Here is a 21234-nt window from a genome sequence, read left to right as displayed (position 1 = left end):
GAGCGGGCCCAGGGGCCGTGTAGCCTGATCCTGCTCCTATTTCATGTGTCTAATTCTGTTAGATTCAGGAGCTGGTTCTGTGATAGTGGATTGGCGGTTAGGATCAGGTCAGCCATGATCTTATTGAATGGCGGAGCAGGCTCGAGGGGCCGATTGGCCTACTCCTGCTCCTATTTCTTATGTTCTTATGTTCTAATACAAGGGCATGACTTGAGAGTAAAACCATTTTTCACGACGGTCACAAGATGGACCAGATGACCATGCATCACATTATTGCTGCTGTCATTTCTCCATTCAAAATTTCCTAAAATAGTCAACATTAGAGAACCTGCATTTGTATAGCGCCTTTCACAACCTCAGGACATCCCAAAGCGCTTCACCAGCCAATTAAATACTTTTATAGTGCAGTGTAATGGGGGCAAACACGGCAGCTAATTTGCTACAGCAAGGTCCCACGAATAGCATTGAGATAAATGACCAGATAATCTGGAGCGTTTTTTTTTTAAGGTAGTGCTGGGTGAGGGATAAACGTTGGCCAGGATACTTGGAGAACTCCCCTGCTGTTCTTCAAATAATGCCATGGGATATTTTACAGCCACTTGGGAGAGCAGACATTAGTTAAAGTATGTGCAAAAGACCACACCTCCAACAGCACTATACCGAGTGCCAGCTTAGATTATGTGCTCAAATCTTTGAGTGGGGCTTGAACCAATGTTCAAACCAAGGTGCAAACAAAAAGAAAACCAACACTGAAATACTGAACATGTAAAAATACAAAACCTTAGAGAATGAAAACCATAAGCCACAATTGAACCCCAATTCAATTATCTCCGATGCTATAAACCTACATACAAGGCTCCCAGGTGACTTCAAACTATGGCTGGTCTATCAACCACAATAATAAAAAAAACAGATGGCAGCAATAGGCCCATCTTCTTCCATGTCCTCATACTATTAGTGTCATACTGAGCTGCTAGAATAACCCAACAATGCACAACTACTGTATGATGCACATCGATGAGGTAGGTCTAAATTTCTTCAGTAACTGTGGCAGATGGATTTCAACGCAGGCTCGTGTGAAGTCATCCATTTTGGACCAAAAATAAGGCAGATCGGAGTATTACTTAAATGGCACAAAGCTAGGAACAGTGGCGGTCCAACGAGATTTAGGGTTCCACATACACAGATCACTAAAATGTAGTAGTCAGGTACAAAAAATAACTAGAGGGCTAGAATATAACTGGTTTTGCTATACAAAGCACTGGTTAGGCCACGTCTGGCGTACGGTGTACAGTTCTGAGCACCGCACCTTAGGAAAAGGATATAGTGGCCTTAGAAAGAGTGCAGTGCAGATTCACCAGTATGTTACCAGGGCTCTAAGGGTTAGATTATGAAAGATTACATAAACTAGGTTTATATTTCCTGGAATATAGAAGGTTAATGGTTGATTTGATTGAGGTTTTTAGGATTTTGAAAGGATAGGGTACATAGGGTAGATAGAGAGAAACTTTTTTCTGCTGGTGGGTAGTCTAGGACAAGGGGACACAAACTTAAAAATCAGAGCCGGGCCATTCAGGAGAGAAGTTAGGAAACACTTCTTCACACAAAGGATGGTAGAAATGTGGAACTTTCTCCCACAAAAAGCAGCAAATACTGGCTCAATTAATATTAAATCGAAGGTCGATAGATTGCTAGCCATGGGTATAAAAGCAGATGGAGCCATGGCAGGTGGATGGAGTTAAGATAAAGATCAGCCATGATTTCACTGAATGGTGGAACAGGCTTGAGGGGCTGAATGGCCTACTCCTGGTCCCAAGTGTACAGGTTCTAATATTTTTACAGCTCATTTTTTCTACTTTACACAATTAGAGAAAACAATTTTCTTCTCCATTAAAACCAAACCACCTTCGCCACAATCCTGATTAGTTAATTTCAATAAATTTAACTAGTCAACTGCTCAGAGAAATCTTGCAATGCCATTAGCAGTTTGGTCAGTTAACAAATGCAGAGCAATTTGCCTACCTCCACGTCTCTTAGACGTTTCCATTTTGTTCTTAGAATTTCTGCTTCTAAATTCAGGTCCTCGAAAGTTATCTTTGTCTTCATTCCATACTGGTTCAGGCTGTACAACTACTGTGCCTAAAAAAGGTGAGGGTGTTTTTTTTAATTATGTAATAATATGCATAACAAATCTTAATCGTTTACAAACTAATCTTGAGGTTTTTTTTTTTTATAAAAAGAAAAGAATGCAAGTTTTCAGGAGACTGAAGGAGCTGGTGACTTACTCCTAGCCAGAGGTCAGTGCTGCACTGAACCAGCTCCATACAGCGGGACAAGAGGAATGCACATTGGACTATTCTTTTGATGCCCCCTGCCGAGAATAGTCTGACCTTCAAGTCGCCATTGTGTCACCTTTAAAACCAGGGCCTTGGCACAAAGGGAAATTGCATGGCACTACTCCACAGCACAGATTAGTGCTTTTAATTTTACTCACTTTAAATAAATAAGCGTTCATCAAAAGAATATTTGGGTAAAAATCTATGAACTTGTTCTCAAAGTGTCTTCCACCATTTCAACACAGAAGTTGCAATACTCCTTAGTGTTCTGTAAAATGCAAATAGAATAATGCATTTACAGTGTTCTACAACTTTTAGTGCCAGATATTCCACGCAGCCTTCATTTATTGAACAGTTAACATTTTATGAAAGTATATCTAAAATAAATTATTAAAGTATGTTTTAATAAAGTGTCATGTGTTTGTACTGAATTACAGAAATGCAGATCCATATTTAGTTGCAATATTTCCTAAACATTTAAAAGAAATGTGTAAAACTGAAATTCTTTGCGTGACCTACCTTTCGGCAGACTATTCACATCTAAATCATTTGTGTCCTCAATCTTTGAAGCCAGTTTTTCACAATCAGAAGTATTCTCAGTCGATGTCTCACCACCTGACACAATGTGTTTTGTCACAACCGAGGGTTTCCTACAATCAAAACAAAATTAAACTAACTGTTCAAGGTTTGTAAAATGTTTAATTGTAAAAGTATGACACAGTCCCATGGGTCACTCGAAAGAGGACACTACTTTACATTTTGGCACTGCCACTTTGTTTAGTATAGGTGATGGCAGTTCCAGCCTTGTGTTGCAAAGTTAAACTACTACCAAAAACCTCGTTTTTCCTTTACAAACTCCACTCTTCCTCTCCCTCTCCCAATGTTTTATTTCCAACATCCTTGAAGATGTGGACTCTTGTTGGATTATGGTTTCACAGATGTCAGTAGCTTTCCAAGTATCTCACACAAGTAGCCATTCTTGTGAAAATTTAGACAGTGCACCATTGAGTACATCACAGTCAAGCTGATCCTGTTCTTAGCTGACATGCATGCGTTCACACAACACACAATTTCAGGGGCAGGAACCCTGGCTGGTTTTCCCTTCCCTAGCCCAGGGATCAACAAGGCTAACTGCAGTGCCCCAACGAAGCTCATTTAACTCAAGACAAACCTAGAACCAAGCCCAAGACCTGGCATGTAGGGCTTTGTGTTATATTGGACGGTGCTGAAACTCTTGAAATTTAAATGCAAGATTCTGATAAAAAGTAATTCACTTCTTAAAACTGGATTTTTTTTAATTTTTTTTTTTATATAAAGTGTAGTCTTACAACATGTAGCATATCCTAGTAATCAAAATTAGATTAAAGAGTCAACTCCCTATTCTTCACATTAAGGTAAAATTGTAACACATCAACGTTCCAATAGTTGCTATTCAATACTACTCAAAAAAGAATCTGAAAGGGGCCCTGAGTATTATACTCGGTCATACTGATCACAAAAGGCACCAGTGTTGATGGCGGGGGCTCTAACTGGCTCAGTATCCCCCAGGTTAAGGAGAAAGGGAACAGGAATTAAATGAAACAAGATTTTTTTCCTATCTTTATTCAGTGACGCCTGCAAGAATATGTATGCGGAAGTTGCGCAAGGACAGCATCAGGCTCAGCCACTATAGCCCTTATGGTTGCGTAGCCTAACAACTTGATCTAGGCTGACGTGAAGAATGACCACTTGTATGAAGTGCCAAAGAACTACCAGCACCTGCAGAAGTAAACCCCGGCTTACGTAACCATCTTCATAAAAGCAGCAAAAGGCAGAAATCTGGTCATCTTGGCAGGGGCGTGGGCAGAGGATGTAATGAAATTTAAAGCTGGAATTGAACCTCTGGATTCAGATGAGTATTTTAAACTCCAAGGGGACATCTTTTGTTTGAAGAAATGTGAACCAGTCAATAAATTAGAACCTTGTAGTTTCCTCCAAGATTTAAGTTCCCCAATTCTAATCGAGAGCCATCATGCTATGAACTCCCTTTCCCAAGAGCCAACTACCCTGGAAAGTAACAACTCAAAAGGAAAAGGAGCAGGAACAGGCAGAAAGCATTTCTACATAGAGGGAAGCGGCATCATACAAGTTTTTGATTACCTAGTTGCTTGCTGTAGCAAGGAAACCAGTGCTGCTGTGTATACTTTTGTTGTTAGTTGAACTATAGTCCGCGAGGTCCTCCAATAGCTTAGCAGGTGAATGCATCTTGTGGTCTGCTCATAAATCAGATAAAATGGTCCTAGATTATATTCCCAGTCAGCTGCACATTAGCTGATCTGAGCAAGGGCAGCAGTTGGAGTGCTACAAGTGCTTCAACATCAGAAGGGTAAAGGTAAAAAATAACCCAGAACTATTGCTCCTGATTGCCAATCAGGCTGAAGATGGTTTCAAATGCTTCAGCCTTGTCTTTTGCACTCACGTGCTGGGCTCCACCATTATTCAGGATGGGGCTATTCATGGAGCCTCCTCCTCCCGTTAGTTGTTTAATGGTTTACCACCATTCATGACTGGATGTGGTAGGACTGCAGAGCTTTGATCTGATCCGTTGATTGTGGGATCACTTCACCCAGTCTATAGCATGCTGCTTCCGCTTTTTAGCATGCATGTAGTCCTGTGTTGTAGCTTCCCCAGGTTGGCACCTCATGTTTAGGTATGCCTGGTGCTGCTCCTGGCATGCTCTTCTACACTCCTTATTGAACCAGGGTTGGTCCCCTGGCTTGATGATAATGGTAGAGTGAGGGCTATGCTGGGCCATGAGGTTACAGATTGCGGTGGAGTACAATTCTGCTGCTGCTGATGGCCCACAGCACCTCATGGATGCCAAGTTTTGAGCCGCTAGATCTGTTCTCAATTTATCCCATTTAGCACGGTAGTAGTGCCACACAACACAATGTAGGGTGTCCTCATTGTGAAGACGGGACTTCATCTCCACAATGACTGTGCGGTGGTCACTGCTACCAATGCCGTCATGGACAGATACATCTGCGACGGGTAGATTGGGGAGGACGAGATCAAGTAGGTTTTCCCCTCGTGTTGGTGTTCTCACCACCTGCCGCACGTCCAGTCTGGCAGCTATGTCCTTCAGGGCTCAGCCAACTTACTCTTGGTGATGGACACTGAAGTCCCCTACCCAGAGTACATTCTGTGCCCTTGCTACTCTCAGTGCTTCTTCCAAGTGGTGTTCAACATGGAGGAGTACCAATTCATCAGCTGAGGGAGGGCAGTAGGTGGTAATCAGCAGGAGGTTTCCTTGCCCATGCTTGACCTGAAGCCACGAGACTTCATGGGGTTCGGGGTCAATGTTGAGGACTCCCAGGGATATTCCTTCCTGAATGTATACCACTGTGCCACTACCTCTGGTCTGTCCTGCCGGTGGGACAAGACATACCCAGGGATGGTGATGGAGGAGTTTCGGACATTGGCTGAAAGATATGTGAGTATGACTATGTCAGGCTGTTGTTCTAGCTCTCCCAATTTTGGCACAAATCCCCAGATGTTGGTGAGGAAGACTTTGCAGGGTCGACTGGGCTGGGTGTGCCGTTGTCATGTCCGTTGCCAGTGCCGATGCCAGGTGGTCCATCCGGTTTGATTCTTATTATTGTTTCTTGTAGCGGTTTGTTACAACCGAGTGGCTTGCTAGGCCATTTCAGAGGGCAGTTAAGAGTCAACCACATTGCTGTGGGTCTGGAGTCACATATAGGCCAGACCAGGTAAGGATGGCAGATTTCCTTCCCTAAAGGACATTAGTGAACCAGATGGGTTTTTACAACAATATGATAGTGTCATGGGCACCATTACTGATACTAGCTTTTCATTCCAGATTTATTTAATTAACTGAATTTAAATTCCCCAGCTGCCGTGGTGGGATTTGAACTCACGTCTCTGGATCACTAGTCCCAGGCCTCTGGATCACTAGTTGAGTAACACAACCACTGTGCTACCATTCCCGATAGTTGAATAACCTGTGAAAACTGGCCACAATTTTATTCCCTCTGCTCCTTTCCTCAGCAGTAACTAATTGCCACAGAATAGTTCCACAAAATCCACAGTCTCCCAGTCCTCAAAGTGCCATTATTCATGCATTAGCCTGAACAGTGAGTGCTGGCAAGCTATCAAGTCAGGGGGACATCACAGCTGAGCCAGATCTTTTCCACAACTATCCATGCAACATGCACTTCTAAGAGGAATCCTGGAAGATTTTTCCTTCTTTAACTCAGGGCATTGGGAACAATTCTAGTATTTCTATCACCACCATGGTCAGAATCAATGATCTCAGCAGACAGAGTTGAGCATCGTATCTTCCAAGTCAGTATGGCTCACTCTCAGTCACTGAGTTTTTAAAACTTAGTATCTAGGCTCACATGCAGAATGGCCACCATGGCAAGGTATTAAAGGATACCAAAACTCTCAAAAAGAATCAGTGTCTTCAGAAGGAGAGGTTAGGGAGAAAGGTGGTGAATGAGAGAGCGAGAAAAACAGCCTGCCCCATCTTGCCAGGTTTCTCTAAATTGGGAGCAATGAAAGCCCCCTGGGTCAAGCAGCAACTCAATCCCCCTTACACTGCCTCAATAACAGAGTTGGGCCATGCAAGTGTTATAAAACCAAGCAACTGATCATTTCTGTATTCCACCACTTTGATCTCAACTACCACAGATACTGTGAAGAGCTTGCCCTCTGGCCCACCTCCTCACTAATTCATCTATAAATGTTCAGTTCAGCATGTGGAACACCCAGGAAAATTGTAATGGCTGGTGCTGGCAGTCTTGGCTGGATCCAGGTTGGTTCACAGCAAGCACTAGGTGATCTAGCCAGAAAATTGTTTACCTGCAAAGGGCATCAATGCATTACCGTCATACAGGTAGTACACGGTTAATGCAAGTAGTGCTAATTTTTCGTATCACGGTGAAAGGTTGCGGCTTCACTTTCCTCTAGCGGTGGTGCCAATAGAAATTATTGGCTCAATACAAGAGTGGCTACGGCGACATCATATTCGCCACAGGTACTACTTTTAGTAGAAAACGCCTTTCATACACTCGATACAGGCAAGTGTCCTTTACATGTATATAGTTACTTAAGCATCTACCACCATTCAGTAACCAAGGAAGTGAAGCAATCAAAAAAAACACTTGCACACGCTGCTTTTTGTCTTTACCATTTACCAAAAGAAAAAACAAGCAATGTAATAGGCAATACCAAAAAGTAATGTTAAAAAACTCTTCCCATATTTCCTTACAGTTCATGCAAGACCACACCTTTCAACAGACATGCTTCCAGGCCTCCCTCAATACTGGTCTTCAGCCAAACTCTAGGAGACATGTAGCAGCAGCCTGGCCATAACTATGCCAACATGGAAGCATCACTCCACAGCAGTGCAGCTGAGCGTGGGAGCTCACTGGAATGGAAGAAATTAATCCAGTTGTCCGCCACTATATTATACCATACTGCCTTATGCACTATGCTCTTAAAATACTAACCTTCTTGAACGGGATGATCCCGAAGACTTCGATTTTTGACCGGAGGCCTTTAAACAAAAAAGGAACAACTAAATTAAAGCTGTAGGGTCATCCATATTTAAAAAAAGTTAAGCCTGCATCTCAGAAGTCAGTATGGATCAATGATAGCTAAACCATTGTTCTGCTAAAACACTATTCTACATGTAGACAGAATAAAATCTCAAATTCTAGACAAATATCAAGGATGAGAATTGCACAAAGCTTTCCATTTAGTCCAACCCAAATATCAAAATATTTGTGTTCTTAAACTCTTCGAATGAGGACAATTTTTATCACTGTCCAATAATTAGATGCACCAACTATATAAAGCCTTCAACAGAACAGAGATCAACTATTCTGCCTGTCAAGAGAGGAGCCGTGGATTCTTAGGCGTATACACAAGTGGGTCACGCAAAGAATGGGGAAGTTCCCAATCCTGATGTGGAGAGTGAAAGTTCATGGCAGCTGGTGAGGATGGCTCAGTATGCTGTGTTAGGACTCTCAAGGAACACAGCTTCAAGACTCAAGACTGGGAAGAGAAAAAATAATCCTTTTATAATTCAATTAAGGTTACAGTGTTACCAAGGTTTCTATTGGAGGACAGAAACTTGTGACAAACAAAATAAATAGGAAGATTCTATATTCAACACGGAAAATTCTTCAGTTACTTTAACAAACGCTCGAGATCGCATGTTGTGACATCCTCCTTTTCTCTATAATGATATACACTTCCTCTAGTTTTTCTTTCAACTGAGGCTATCTAAACTTGAAGTCGTCATTAATTCATTTCCTCAACCATAAAGTCCTGCAGGGAAGTGGCAGAAATAATGTACAGAAACATCATTTATGAATAAGGACTATTCAAGGTCAATCAATAATACTGATTTAAATTTCTACTACTGGAAACATAGACAGACACATGTGGAAATGTTACAATGCTACCTGCTACATCTGGCTACACTGCAAAAGCATCCTCTGATTTTTATTTCCCAAATGCAAAAACCAAGAGTGTGCACCAAACCAGCCAGCAAGTCTGTGGCAGTTACTGCTTAGAACAGGTAATGAATGGATGACTCTTATTTTCTACTCATGATATTAGAAATAAAGAGGACGTCTCCACCCTCCAAAATAAACAGACAGCAAGTTTTGACTTCAAGTTGAATGCATTTATTACAAAGCACAGAAAAGAAATTTCAAATGTTCATTTTAGAGAAATCTGCATCAGTGATTGAAGTTGGTTTACATCAACTCAGCTGCCAAAGTCACACCATATATAACAATGTTACATTTGACCTGTATTTAATTTATCCTTTTACATATGCCCTGGGTTGACTCTTCCAAAGCAGGACCCCTTTTCTTGAGTGGCATGGAAGAAAGGGAGAAATGTTATTCCCTGCTTGGGAACATTTCATCAGATTTTATATTCCTATCATTGTATTCAGCCAATGCTGCTTTTGTGAAAGTATAGGGAGGTAGTTTGTTCAATATGGTTTGCTCACATTTCAGATTCTTTAAAAAGAGCATTTGCTTTGTTGGGTGTTTTCCCTTGACCAGGTGGGGTGGAAGTCGGTTTCAAAAGATTCACCAAATACTACAACTACAAGCATTTGACTAGTTTTTCCTAGATGAGCCTCAATCTTTGCCAAAGAAACACGATTCTACAATGCAGTGAAACCCTGCATGCCATCCGAAACAGGAAGTGCAAGAACGAAAAATGGATCTGGTCCTTCACTATTTATGTATTTGAGACACTGATCAAATCACAATTTAATATTTTGGCAGAAATTCGTTAACTGCCACCTTCAATCCTTGTGCCCTTATCTTCAAATCCCAAACAAAGCCAGTCTACGAGATAAGCTACCTTTATGGTTTACTTTCTTGCTTTTCCTATTTAAGCAAGTGGATTCTTCCCTCCACTCTGGGAACAGACTTTTCTTTTAATAAAATAGAAACATTGTAAAAGATTACTTGCTATCTCCAAGAACCAAAAATAAAATTAAGCTGGAAAACACCAATATTGTAGACTGGTTAACTAAAAGGGCCATGACAATGTATGCCTTAAAGTTTCTGGTCTTATTCCCACAGATTTGGGGCTGGGGAGAGTGAGAGTGCAAAAGTGCGAGAAAGAGAGAGAGATGAGGAAAAACAATTAAAAATAAATGGCACCCACAGAAATCTAAACAAAAAATCTAATTCACTCACAGGGCCAGCCTGGAAAGAAAATAACATCCATAATGGAAAAATAAAGAATCAAAGAGGGAACACTATATGCAGCACACGAGAGGCCACACATAAGGGGTATTAGCACGATGTAACAGGTGACCCAAAATTTTCAAAACTCTGAGGAAGGACCGAGGGTACAGAAAACAGGAAACAAATATAAATGTTCAATTCACATCTACAGGAATGCAAAAATAATGTTCAATATAATGAAGTACCATAGTTTATACTGGCATTCCTTTGAATTCAGGATTGTACAGTTAAGTTTCAAAAATAATCAAAACAATGACAAAAACAAATTAATATTGTATGATTATTTATACATGTCCAAACACTTTGCTAGGCAAGTAGTTTGAAAATATTATAACTGCAACTTAAATCCAGTACTCAAACTAGAAGCCAGTAGTTTTGCTCAAGTAAGTTTTTACGTGCATTTCTTTGGCAGAGCAAGACTGGAACAAACCTCTTTATGCTCCATATGTGATGAAGTGGAAACAACAGTTCTGTTCCCTTTACCTGAAAATAAACAAAAGTAATTCACATTCAACTGGAAGGTTTATAAAACCATATCATTCTGTTGCTGAAACCAAAGCATCTTTTAGGAGATGCAATAATTGGGTAAATAGCAGTTTTACAATTCACAAAAGGGAGGTCTGAATGTCAACTACAGTAAATGATTCCATAGTGTTGATGTGTCGGTTTAATATTAGTAATTCAGTGAGCTTCACGTTGTTACCGCCAACGCGCTTTTTAAGTCACTTGTCTTACACCATGCTATGTTCCTAAAGGATGTATTAATAAAATTCTCACTTAAAAACACAAGTTCATCTTCAAAAAATAGATGCTAAATAGGAGAGAAGATACTTAGGATGGACCATATAATGTTATGGTCCAATTATCAATCTGAATACTTGCATGGAGTTAAAGAAAAAAAGTCAGTTTTATACATTTGAATCGATGGTCTCAGGTATATGCACAAATTGTATTTTTCTGCCATAACATTGCTTGTTGAGTTGTTAAACATATTATGTAAACAATTATTTATTTTAATGATTTTTTTTTTTTTTTTTTTAAGCACAAGGTTGGCAATGTAGTGGAAGCACACTCTTAAACCCACCAGAAATAAAGCCCGGTTTTGGTGCAACCTGAATGGTAATGACTACTTGTTACCTCAGCTTAGACTGGGTATTATGTAACGAGAAAGGATTAATTAGCAATCTTGTTGTACGAGGCCCCTTGGGTCGGAGCGGTCATAATATGATCGAATTCTTCATTAAGATGGAGAATGAAGTAGTTGACTCAGAGACAAGGGTCCTCAATTTAAATAAAGGAAACTACGGTGGTCTGAGGAGTGAGTTGGGTAGGATTGATTGGGGAATGTTACTCAAAGGGTTGACGGTGGATAGGCAATGGCAAACATTCAAAGACCGAATGGATGAGCTACAGAATTTGTTCATCCCAGTTTGGCATAAAAATAAAACATAAAAGGTGACTCAACCGTGGCTAACAAGGGAAATTAGGGATAGCATAAGATCCAAGGAGAGGACATTTAAATTGGCTAGAAAAAGCAATAATCCTGAGGGTTGGGAGCAGTTTAGGAGTCAACAAAGGAGGACAAAGGGATTAATTAAGAAAGGGAAAATAGAATATGAGTGTAAGCTAGCAGGGAACATAAAAACTGACTGTAAAAGCTTTTATAGATATGTGAAGAGAAAAAGATTGGTGAAGTCAAGCATAGGTCCCTTACAGTCAGAATCAGGGGAATTTATAATGGGAAACAAGGAAATGGCAGACCAACTAAATACATACTTTGGTTCTGCCTTCACAAAGGAGGACACAAATAACCTCCCAGAGATGCCGGGGAACATAGGGTCTGATGAAAGGGTGGAACTGAAAGAAATCAGTATTTGTAGGGAAATGGTGTTAGGAAAATTGATGGGACTGAAGGCCGATAAATCCCCAGGGCCTGATGGTCTACATCCCAGGGTACTTAAGGAAGTGGCCCTAGAGATAGTAGATGCATTGCTGGTCATCTTCCAGAACTCGATAGATTCTGGAACGGTACCCATGGATTGGAGGGTAGCTAATGTTACCCCACTATTCAAAAAAGGTGGTAGAGAAAAAGCAGGGAATTATAGACCGGTAAGCCTGACATCGATAGTGGGGAAAATGCTAGAGTCTATTATAAAAGATGTAATAGCAGAGCACTTGGAAAGCAGTGACAGGATCGGACAAAGTCAACATGGATTTACAAAAGGTAAATCATGCTTGACTAATCTACTGGAATTTTTTGACGATGTAACTCGTAAAATAGATAAGGGAGAACCAGTGGATGTGGTGTACAGGAAACTGTGCGCTATCCGGTACTGACGGGACCGAGCTGCTGCCGTTGCCTAAAAAGTGCCGTACACTCCAGAGTTAATGTTGAAAGATACGGACGTATCGGACAACAATCACTGTTGCTTAGCAACAGCTTCTAAACACTCATGTGTGGCTGCAAGGGTCTGTAGCTAAAGCTGCTTGACTGTGGGAAAAAAAGCAAATAAAACAAAGAAGAATAAAAAACGGCACCGGATTTCTGCCGGTGGCTCCAGTTTGCCGGATAGCTCACCTCCGGATAGCACAAAGTTTCCTATATTTGGACTTTCAGAAGGCTTTCGATAAGGTCCCACATAAGAGATTAGCGTGCAAAATTAAGGTACATGGGATTGGGGGCAAGGTATTAACATGGATAGAGAACTGGTTGGCGGACAGAAAGCAAAGAGTTGGAATAAACGGGTCGTTTTCCGATTGGCAGGCAGTGACTAGTGGGGTACCGCAAGGATCGGTCCTAGGACCCCAGCTGTTCACAATATATATTAATGATCTGGACGAGGGAATTGGATGTAATATCTCCAAATTTGCAGACGACACAAAGCTGGGTGGGAGGGTAAGCTGTGAGGAGGATGTCGTGAAACTCCAGTACGATTTGGACAGGTTGGGTGATTGGGCAGAAACATGGCAAATGCACTATAATGTGGATAAATGTGAGGTTATCCACTTTGGTGGCAAAAACAGGAAGGCAGATTATTTGAATGGCAATAGATTGAGAGAAGGGGCAGTGCAAAGAGACCTGGGTGTTATTGTGCACCAGTCGCTGAAGGTAAGCATGCAGGTGCAGCAGGCGGTTAAGGCAGCAAATGGTATGTTGGCCTTCGTAGCAAGAGGGTTCGAGTACAGGAACAAGGATGTCTTGCTACAGTTGTACAGGGCCTTGGTGAGACCGCACCTTGAGTATTGTGTGCAGTTTTGATCACCTTACCCGAGGAAGGACGTTCTTGCCATGGAGGGAGTGCAGCGAAGATTCACCAGGCTGATACCTGGGATGGCAGGAATGACGTATGAGGAGAGATTGTGTTGACTGGGCTTATACTCACTGTAGTTTAGAAGATTGAGAGGGGATCGCATCGAAACCTATAAAATTCTGGCAGGTCTGGACAGACTAGATGCAGGAAGGATGTTTCTGATGGCCGGGGAGTCCAGAACCAGGGGTCATAGTCTAAGGATAAGGGGTAAGCCATTTAGGACTGAAATGAGGAGGAATTTCTTCACCCAGAGAGTGGTGAACCTGTGGAATTCTCTGCCACAGAGGGCGGTGGAGGCCAGTTCATTAAATATATTCAAGAAAGAGTTGGATATATTTCTTGAGGCTAAAGGGATCAAGGGATATGGGGAGAAGGCAGGGACAGGGTACTGAAATTGGATGATCAGCCATGATCTCATTGAATGGCGGAGCAGGCTCGAAGGGCTGAATGGCCTACTCCTGCTCCTATCTTCTATGAATCTATGAAGCTTCACCAACCCAACTGCTTCGCTCCTGACCTCTCCAAAAATCATGATCCACCACACTAAGGTGCATGCCCCTTTCCACCAGATGGTGTCTAGCACTACAAAAGATCAGGGACCTGGTAATAGCCCCTGACCCCACCTATGCCCAAACCCATTCCTCAGCCAAACTGGGGGAAGCCACCAGCTTGAACAAACATGTTCAACTGGCAAATACACAGAATCCACAAGGAATGTGTTTTTCTGAAGTGACCAATTGGGTAGATAAAGGGGGAATGCAGTAGATGTAGCATCTACTGATTTTCAGAAGGTGTTCAATAAGGTGTTTCACGAGACCTTGTCTCAAAAAAATCAGGCATTTGGTGCAAGAGGAAATGTACCAGCATGGATGCAGAGTTGGTTGACATACTTGAAACAAAAGTTTATGGTAAATGGTTGCATTAGAACATAAGATCATCATGGCTGATCCTCAACTTCAACTCCACTTTCCCGCCCGATCCCCATATCCCTGGATTCCACCTACAGTATAAAAATCTATCGATCTCAGTCTTGAATAAACTCAACGACTCAGCATCCACAGCCATTTTGGGTAGAAAATTCCAAAGATTCACAACCCTCCAAGTGAAGAAATTGCTCCTCATCTCAGTCTTAAATGGCCAACCGCTTATCCTGAGACTGTGCCCCTTAATTGCACACTCTCCAGCCAGGGTAAACAACCTCAGCATCTACCCCGTCAATCCCCCTCACAATCTTGTATGTTTCAATGAGATCACGTCTCATTCTTCTAAACTCCAGAGAGTATAGGCCCAATCTACTCAATCTCTCCTCATAGGAGAGCCCTCTCATCCTAGGGATCAATCCAGTGAACCTTTGTTGCACCGCCTCGAAGGCAAGTACAGGAAACTTTCTGGTATCCGGCACCGACGGGACCGAGCTGGTGCCGTTAGATCAAAACTGCCGTAGAAACCAGCGCTAATGTTAAAACATACGGAGCTCAGAGCTCCGTGTGAAGCAACAAACCCTGTTGCTTAGCAACAGCTTCAAAACAGTTGGCGCAGCTTGCAAGCATCTAGTTGAAGCTGTTGCTTAGCTACAGAGACGCTTGCAGAGCCAGGACTAGAGAAAAGCAACGAAAAGAAAAAAAATTATCTGAACCGACTCCTGAATTTTGCCGGTAGATAGAGCTTTCCAGACATTTAACCTCCAGATAAACAAAAGTTTCCTGTATGTCATTCCTCAGATAAGGAGGCCTAAACTGTGCACAGTACTCCAGGTGTGGTCTCACCAAAGCCCTGTACAATTGTAGTAAGACTTCCTTACTCTTACTCCAACCCTCTTGCAATAAAAGCCAACATGCCAGTTGCCTTCCTAACTGCTTGCTGTACCTGCATGCCAACTTTGTGTTTCCTGTACGAGGACACCTAAATCTCACTGAACACCAACATTTAATAGTTTCTCACCATCTAAAAAATATTGTTTGTCTATTCTTCCTACCAAAGTGAATAAGCTCACATTTCCCCACATTATACTCCATCTGCCACCTTATTGTTCACTCACTTAACCTGTTTATATCCCTTTGCAGGGTCTTTGTGTCCTCCTCATAGCTTACTTTCCCACCTAGCTTTGTATCGTCAGCAAACTTGTATACATTGCACTCGGTCCCTTCATCTAAGTTATTAATATAGATTGTAAATAGCGGAGGCCCAAGCACTGATCGTTGCGGTACCCCACTAGTTACAGCCTGCCAACCGGAAAACGACCCGCTTATCCCTTCTCCGTTTCCTGACCGTTAACCAATCCTCTATCCATGCGACTATATTACCCCCAACCACATGAGTCCTTATCTTGCATAGCAACCTTTTGAGACACCCCTTATGGTAAGCCTTTTGGAAATCCAAATAGACTACATCTACTGGTTCTCCTTTATCTACCCTGCTAGTTACATCCTCAAAAACTCCAATTTGTTAAATATGATTTCCCTTTCATAAAACCATGTTGACTCTGCCTAATCATTATGACATTATCACATGGCACAGGAATTGCAGGCAATGGGTTTCAGCTGTATGTGTGTGTTTTCGTTTAGTACCCCCTTACTCCTGTTTATCAATTATTTATGTATACCAGGTTTTTATTTAATGCAATTCAGATCCTTTTAATGTTGGTATCCTCTACTTAGTTAATTTTATCCCTATAGTTCTAATGAATTACTGATTATTTATATATTTACTGTTGCCCCTTGGTTTAAAGCACTTTGCATCTTCTTCCCACTCTGCACCGAATTCCCACTCTCACCAAATTCCCGTTGCCACTCTGTTTAGCAGATATTCCCAGCTCTGTGTGTCAGCAAATATCCCTCTAATATATACCTTTCAGAAACACATTAGTTACAACTGGTCAGTCAACAGCCAGCCACAATAATTAACACCTAGTCAGGAACCCACTTACAGCTGATTGACTTAGCAAGAAAATTAGTTAAATTTCAGGTTGACAACACACTATCTGTACTATTTACCCACTACTTACCAGTGAATTCCCACTCCCATTGCCACTGTTTAGCAGATACTCCCAGCTCTCTGTGCAACAGCTGACCAGTATGAATGGGGGGGGGGGGAAAAGAGAAAGGAAAATGCATATAATAACCATCCTAGTCAACATCCTTGGGCAAATCAGCTGAATGAAAGATATCAGTCTCAATCTCTTCAAATCTAGCTACACAAGCTCTTGATGGAGAAGCTGCACAAGCAATGGCTAAGCACTTTCTCTCCCTCCCCACCCCCAAGACATTCTCTGACAAAATTGCAGAGCCCTCTCCTGGTCAAGTATAAGACCATCAGACACCATTTCTCAAACCATCTATATTTTCAGTGCATCTTTGCAATGAATATATTCCCTGACAGCAATAAATAAGCCAGCGGATTCTGGTCTTCCAATGGATAGTTCGCATGTAGGAAAACTACCATTCTGTAGTCCCTATGAATAACAGTTTTTATTTGGCCCTGAATGGAAGTCACTAAGTTGAACTGCTCTTCTAATTTAACATTTTCATAACAATCAGAGCAGCTCAATTCAGGAGGCTTTCTTTACAAATATAGGAGCAAAACTCAAGAACTTCCAGCATGTGTACCACAAGCTCTGGAAAACTATTTTTCTTTTCAGACTCAGTACACACAGAACTCTTAGATGTGAATGTCATTCCTTCCCCAAGATAATAGCACTGATTGCACACAAATAAAGGGACCAGAGCAAAAGCAGTCATTTACTCTTTAAGCTACTATGCTATTTTATTTTAAAACACTGAAGCCAGCCTCATTTCCTGAGTGTGCAAAATTGGATTATAAAATATCACTGGTCAAGTGAAGTTACTGAATAATTTCCCTGCCCCTGCACTTGCTTAAAATCTGTTACATCTCTAACTTTTTCCAGTTCTGACGAAAGGTTATTGACCTGAAACGTTAACTCTTTCTTTCTCTCCACAGATGCTGCCTGACCTGCTGAGCATTTCCTGTTTTGTTTCAGATTTCCAGCAACCGCAGTATTTTACTTTTGTATTTCTGAATAACATTTTTTTTAATTTTTTTTTTAAATATAAAGTCTTTACTGCACTGCAACCTGGCCAATGGATTAGCAAACAGGATCAGCCTGCATCGTATTGATTTATCAACTTAAGAGTATTTACCTGAAAACTGATTTAGAGACAGCTTTGGAGAGGACAGGGTTTCTTCACCTTGTTCTGTTGATTGAGCCAGATATTCATGAAGCTTCTGCACTAACGTATTCAGCTTGCTTTCACTGTAAAAGTAAGAGTTAGTTTTTTTTTTTTTTAAAAAGTGCTATGTTGTCCAATCCATTTGTATTTCTTAAGAGTGCAATTACAGACACCCAAATTTAAGTAGCAAGTGGGCAGCAGAGGAAACAAAAACAACTATTTTAGTAGTCGGTGACAGAAAAGCATCATCAGGGGCTTATAAATAGGCTACCCGCCTGACCATTTGGTCAGATAATGGTGTATGATGCAGGTTACTTTCAATTTGGGGTTTTTAAAAGAACCATTTTCCTCTTTCTCTCTACAACTATTTAATAATTTGCCTTTACAAGCTTGCATAATCCAGAGAAATTACAATTATTCCATTTGTTGCATGCTCTTTACTGGATTAAACACTATTCCTATGCCATCATACGGTCTTCAAATTGGTTATTAAATGGATCCGATTATCAGGTCAAAGAGTATATTTATTTACAATTAAAATATAAATATGAATTATATCAATGAACTTCTCCCACAAGCAACTTGCATTCAAAAATCAACAATGTTTTTTTTAAAATTGGCTTATGGGATCTGGGCGTCGCTGGCAAGGCCAGCATTTATTGCCCATTCATAGTTGCCCTCAAGAAGGTGGTGAGCCACCTTCTTGAATCGCTGCAGTCCATGTGGTGAAGGTATTCCCACAGTGCTGTTAGGGAGGGAGTTCCAGGGTTTTGACCCAGCAACAATGAAGGAACGGCGATATACTTCTAAGTCAGGATGGTGTGTGACTTGGAGGGGAACTTGGAGGTGGTGGTGTTCCCATACGCCTGCTGCCCTTGTCCTTCTAGGTGGCAGAGGTCGCAGCTTTGGGAGGTGCTGCCGAAGCAGCCTTGGCGAGTTGCTGCAGTGCATCTTGTAGATGGTACACACTGCAGCCACGGTACGTCGGTGGTGGAGGGAGTGAATGTTTAAGGTGCTGGCTGGGGTGCCAATCAAACGGGCTGCTTTGTCCTGGATGGTGTCGAGCTTCGAGTGTTGTTGGAGCTGCACTCATCCAGGCAAGTGGAGAGTATTCCATCACACTCCTTACTTGTGCCTTGTAGATGGTGGCAAGGCTTTGGGTAGTCAGGAGGTGAGACACTCACCGCAGAATACCTAGCCTCTGACCTGCTCTTGTTGGCACGGTATTTATGTGGCTGGTCCAGTTAAGTTTCTGGTCAATGGTGACCCCCCCAGGATGTTGATGGTGGGATGCCGTTGAATGTCATGGGGAGGTGTTTAGACTCTCGCTTGTTGGAGATAGTCATTGCCTGGCACTTCTGTGGCACGAATGTTACCTGCTACTTTCAGCCCAAGCCTGAACGTCATCCAGGTCTTGTTGCATGGAGACATGGACTGCTTCATTATCAGAGTTGTGAATGGCGCTGAACACTGCAGTCATCAGCGAACATCCCCATTTCTGACCTTGTGTTGGAGAGAAGGTCATTGATGAAGCAGCTGAAGATGGTTGGGCCTAGGACACTGCCCTGAGGAACTCCTGCAGCGATGTCCTGGGGCTGTGATGATTGACCTTCAACCACCACAACCATCTTCCTTTGTGCTAGGTAGTTTCCCCCCCCCCCCCCCCCCAATTCCCATTGGCTTCAGTTTTACTAGGGCTCCTTGATGTCATACTCGGTCAAACGCTGCCTTGATGTCAAGAGCAGTCACTCTCACCTCACCTCTGGAATTCAGCTCCTTTGTCCACGTTTGGACCAAGGCTGTAATGGGATCGGGAGCCGAGTGGTCCTGGCGGAACCCAAACTGGGCATCAGTGAGCAGGTTTTTGGTGAGTAAGTGCCGCTTGATAGCACGGTCGATGACACCTTCCATCACTTTGCTGATGATTGAGAGTAGACTGATGGGGCAGTAATTGGCCGGATTGGATTTGTCCTGATTTTTGAGGAGGGGACATACCTGGGCAGTTTTCCACATTGTAGGATATGCCAGTGTTGTAGCTGTACTGGAACGGCTTGGCTAGAGACACGGCTAGTTCTGGAGCACAAGTCTTCAGCACGATTTAATACAACTTATGCAAGTATACACTTTCATAAAATATCTGTCAATGGACACTTAAATGCATAATATATTTGCAACATATGCTGAATACTCCTTATTTTGGAATCCCTATTTGGTCATCCTATATAAAATTTTCCCCATTATAAAGCTATGTCAAACCTACAGCTTCACATTTCTTCCAATCCAATACATCTATGGACACTCACACATCAGCCATGTTAGTGGCCTCCTCAAAATATTCAACTAGGTTATTCAGACATGACCTGCCGTTCATAAATCCATGCTGACTCTCTTTGATCAGCTCATTCTTGCCCCACTCTGTCCCAGTTGATAAATTCCAGTAACTTCCCCACAACTGAAGTTAAACGGAAAGATCTGTCGTTACCTGGTTTCTCTCCCCCCCACCCCCCAAACAAGTGACATCTGCAATTTTCCAATCCAAGGGTGCAATTCCCAAATCTAGTGAGTATTGGAATTTTATGACTAACGCATCTGCAATTTCAATTTCCTTACCCATTTCTTTTAATACCCTGGCGTGGAAACAGTCAGGTCCTGGAGATTTATCCATCTTGTCCTATTATTTTCTCCATTGCTGTTTTCTTACTTATAATAAATACAGTAAGTTCCTCCCCTTGACTTATTTATAAGCTCCCTTGTACCGTTGATATTTTGTCCTCTACTGTGAAAATGGATACAAAGTATTCATTTAACAAGTCTGCCACTGTCTTATTGTCCATTACAGCCTCACGCTCATGTGTCTTTAATGGGCCCATATTCTCCCTTACAACTCTCTTTCTCTTAATATATTTACACAAACTTTTACTGTTAGCTTTGATAGCCTTTGCATTTTTTTTTATTTTATTTTTTTTAAATATTCCCTTTTTGCACCTTCTCTGTATCCCAATGTTGCTTTTTATAGCTCTCCCAGCCTGCTGGATTACCACTTTTCCTTTCATTTGTGGAAGGCTCCTCTTCTAGCTTTATACTCTCTCATCTCATTTGTTGAGCATGGTTCTGTAACTGCACAAGTGGAACTTTAGCTTTTCAGGGGTATGTACCGTGCTTGTATTGTACCAAATACTTTTGAATACTTCCAGTTTGCTTGTAGGTTTACCCATTAACAGTTCAGCCCAGTTTACCACGGCCAATTTATTTTTCATCCCTTCGAAATTTGCCTAGCCTAAATTTAAAACCTTGATTTGCGACTTTCCCTTCTCCCTCTCAAATCTAATATCAAATTCATTGATATTATGGTCACTATTTGCAAGATGGCCCCTCACCATCATATTGTTAACGAATTCTGGTTCGTTACTCATTACTACACCTGATCCCTTGCCAGTGTTAAAAAAGGCGGTTTCAAAAAACTGTCCAAAATGCATTCTAAAAATGTGTTGCCTTTACTACTCAAGCTGCTCCACTTCTCCCAGCCTGTGAAAATTAAACCTCCCGTTATAACCACTTTGTTTTTGCTACATACTTCCCCGATCTCCATATTTATACATCTCCCCCACCACCGTCA

General features: G+C 41.8%; 1 protein-coding gene across 7 annotated transcripts in view; it reads right to left on the bottom strand.

Moving 5' to 3' along the window:
* atrx (ATRX chromatin remodeler) overlaps nucleotides 1-21234 on the bottom strand; it is a 207289-nt gene that overhangs the window by 163648 nt on the left and 22407 nt on the right. For 5 of the 7 annotated variants that reach the window (XM_086000336.1, XM_086000329.1, XM_086000312.1 and 2 more), the window contains exons 2-6: nucleotides 17589-17701; nucleotides 10551-10603; nucleotides 7850-7896; nucleotides 2856-2986; nucleotides 2023-2139 (exon numbers count right to left, since the gene is read on the bottom strand). In XM_086000336.1, the coding sequence (XP_085856462.1) occupies nucleotides 2023-2139; nucleotides 2856-2986; nucleotides 7850-7896; nucleotides 10551-10603; nucleotides 17589-17701 (461 nt within the window). Of the gene's footprint in view, nucleotides 1-2022; nucleotides 2140-2494; nucleotides 2608-2855; nucleotides 2987-7849; nucleotides 7897-10550; nucleotides 10604-17588; nucleotides 17702-21234 lie in introns of those variants that run through there. The other 2 variants (XM_086000352.1, XM_086000363.1) reach the window with 2 other exon arrangements.

Source organism: Somniosus microcephalus, chromosome 1, assembly GCF_052327205.1.
Source record: "Somniosus microcephalus isolate GS21.2 chromosome 1, FLI_Smic_1.0, whole genome shotgun sequence".
In the NCBI taxonomy this organism is placed as follows: Eukaryota; Metazoa; Chordata; class Chondrichthyes; order Squaliformes; family Somniosidae; genus Somniosus; species Somniosus microcephalus.
Note: the sequence above shows the minus strand (reverse complement) of the source record. Positions and strands in the feature narration are given on the sequence as shown.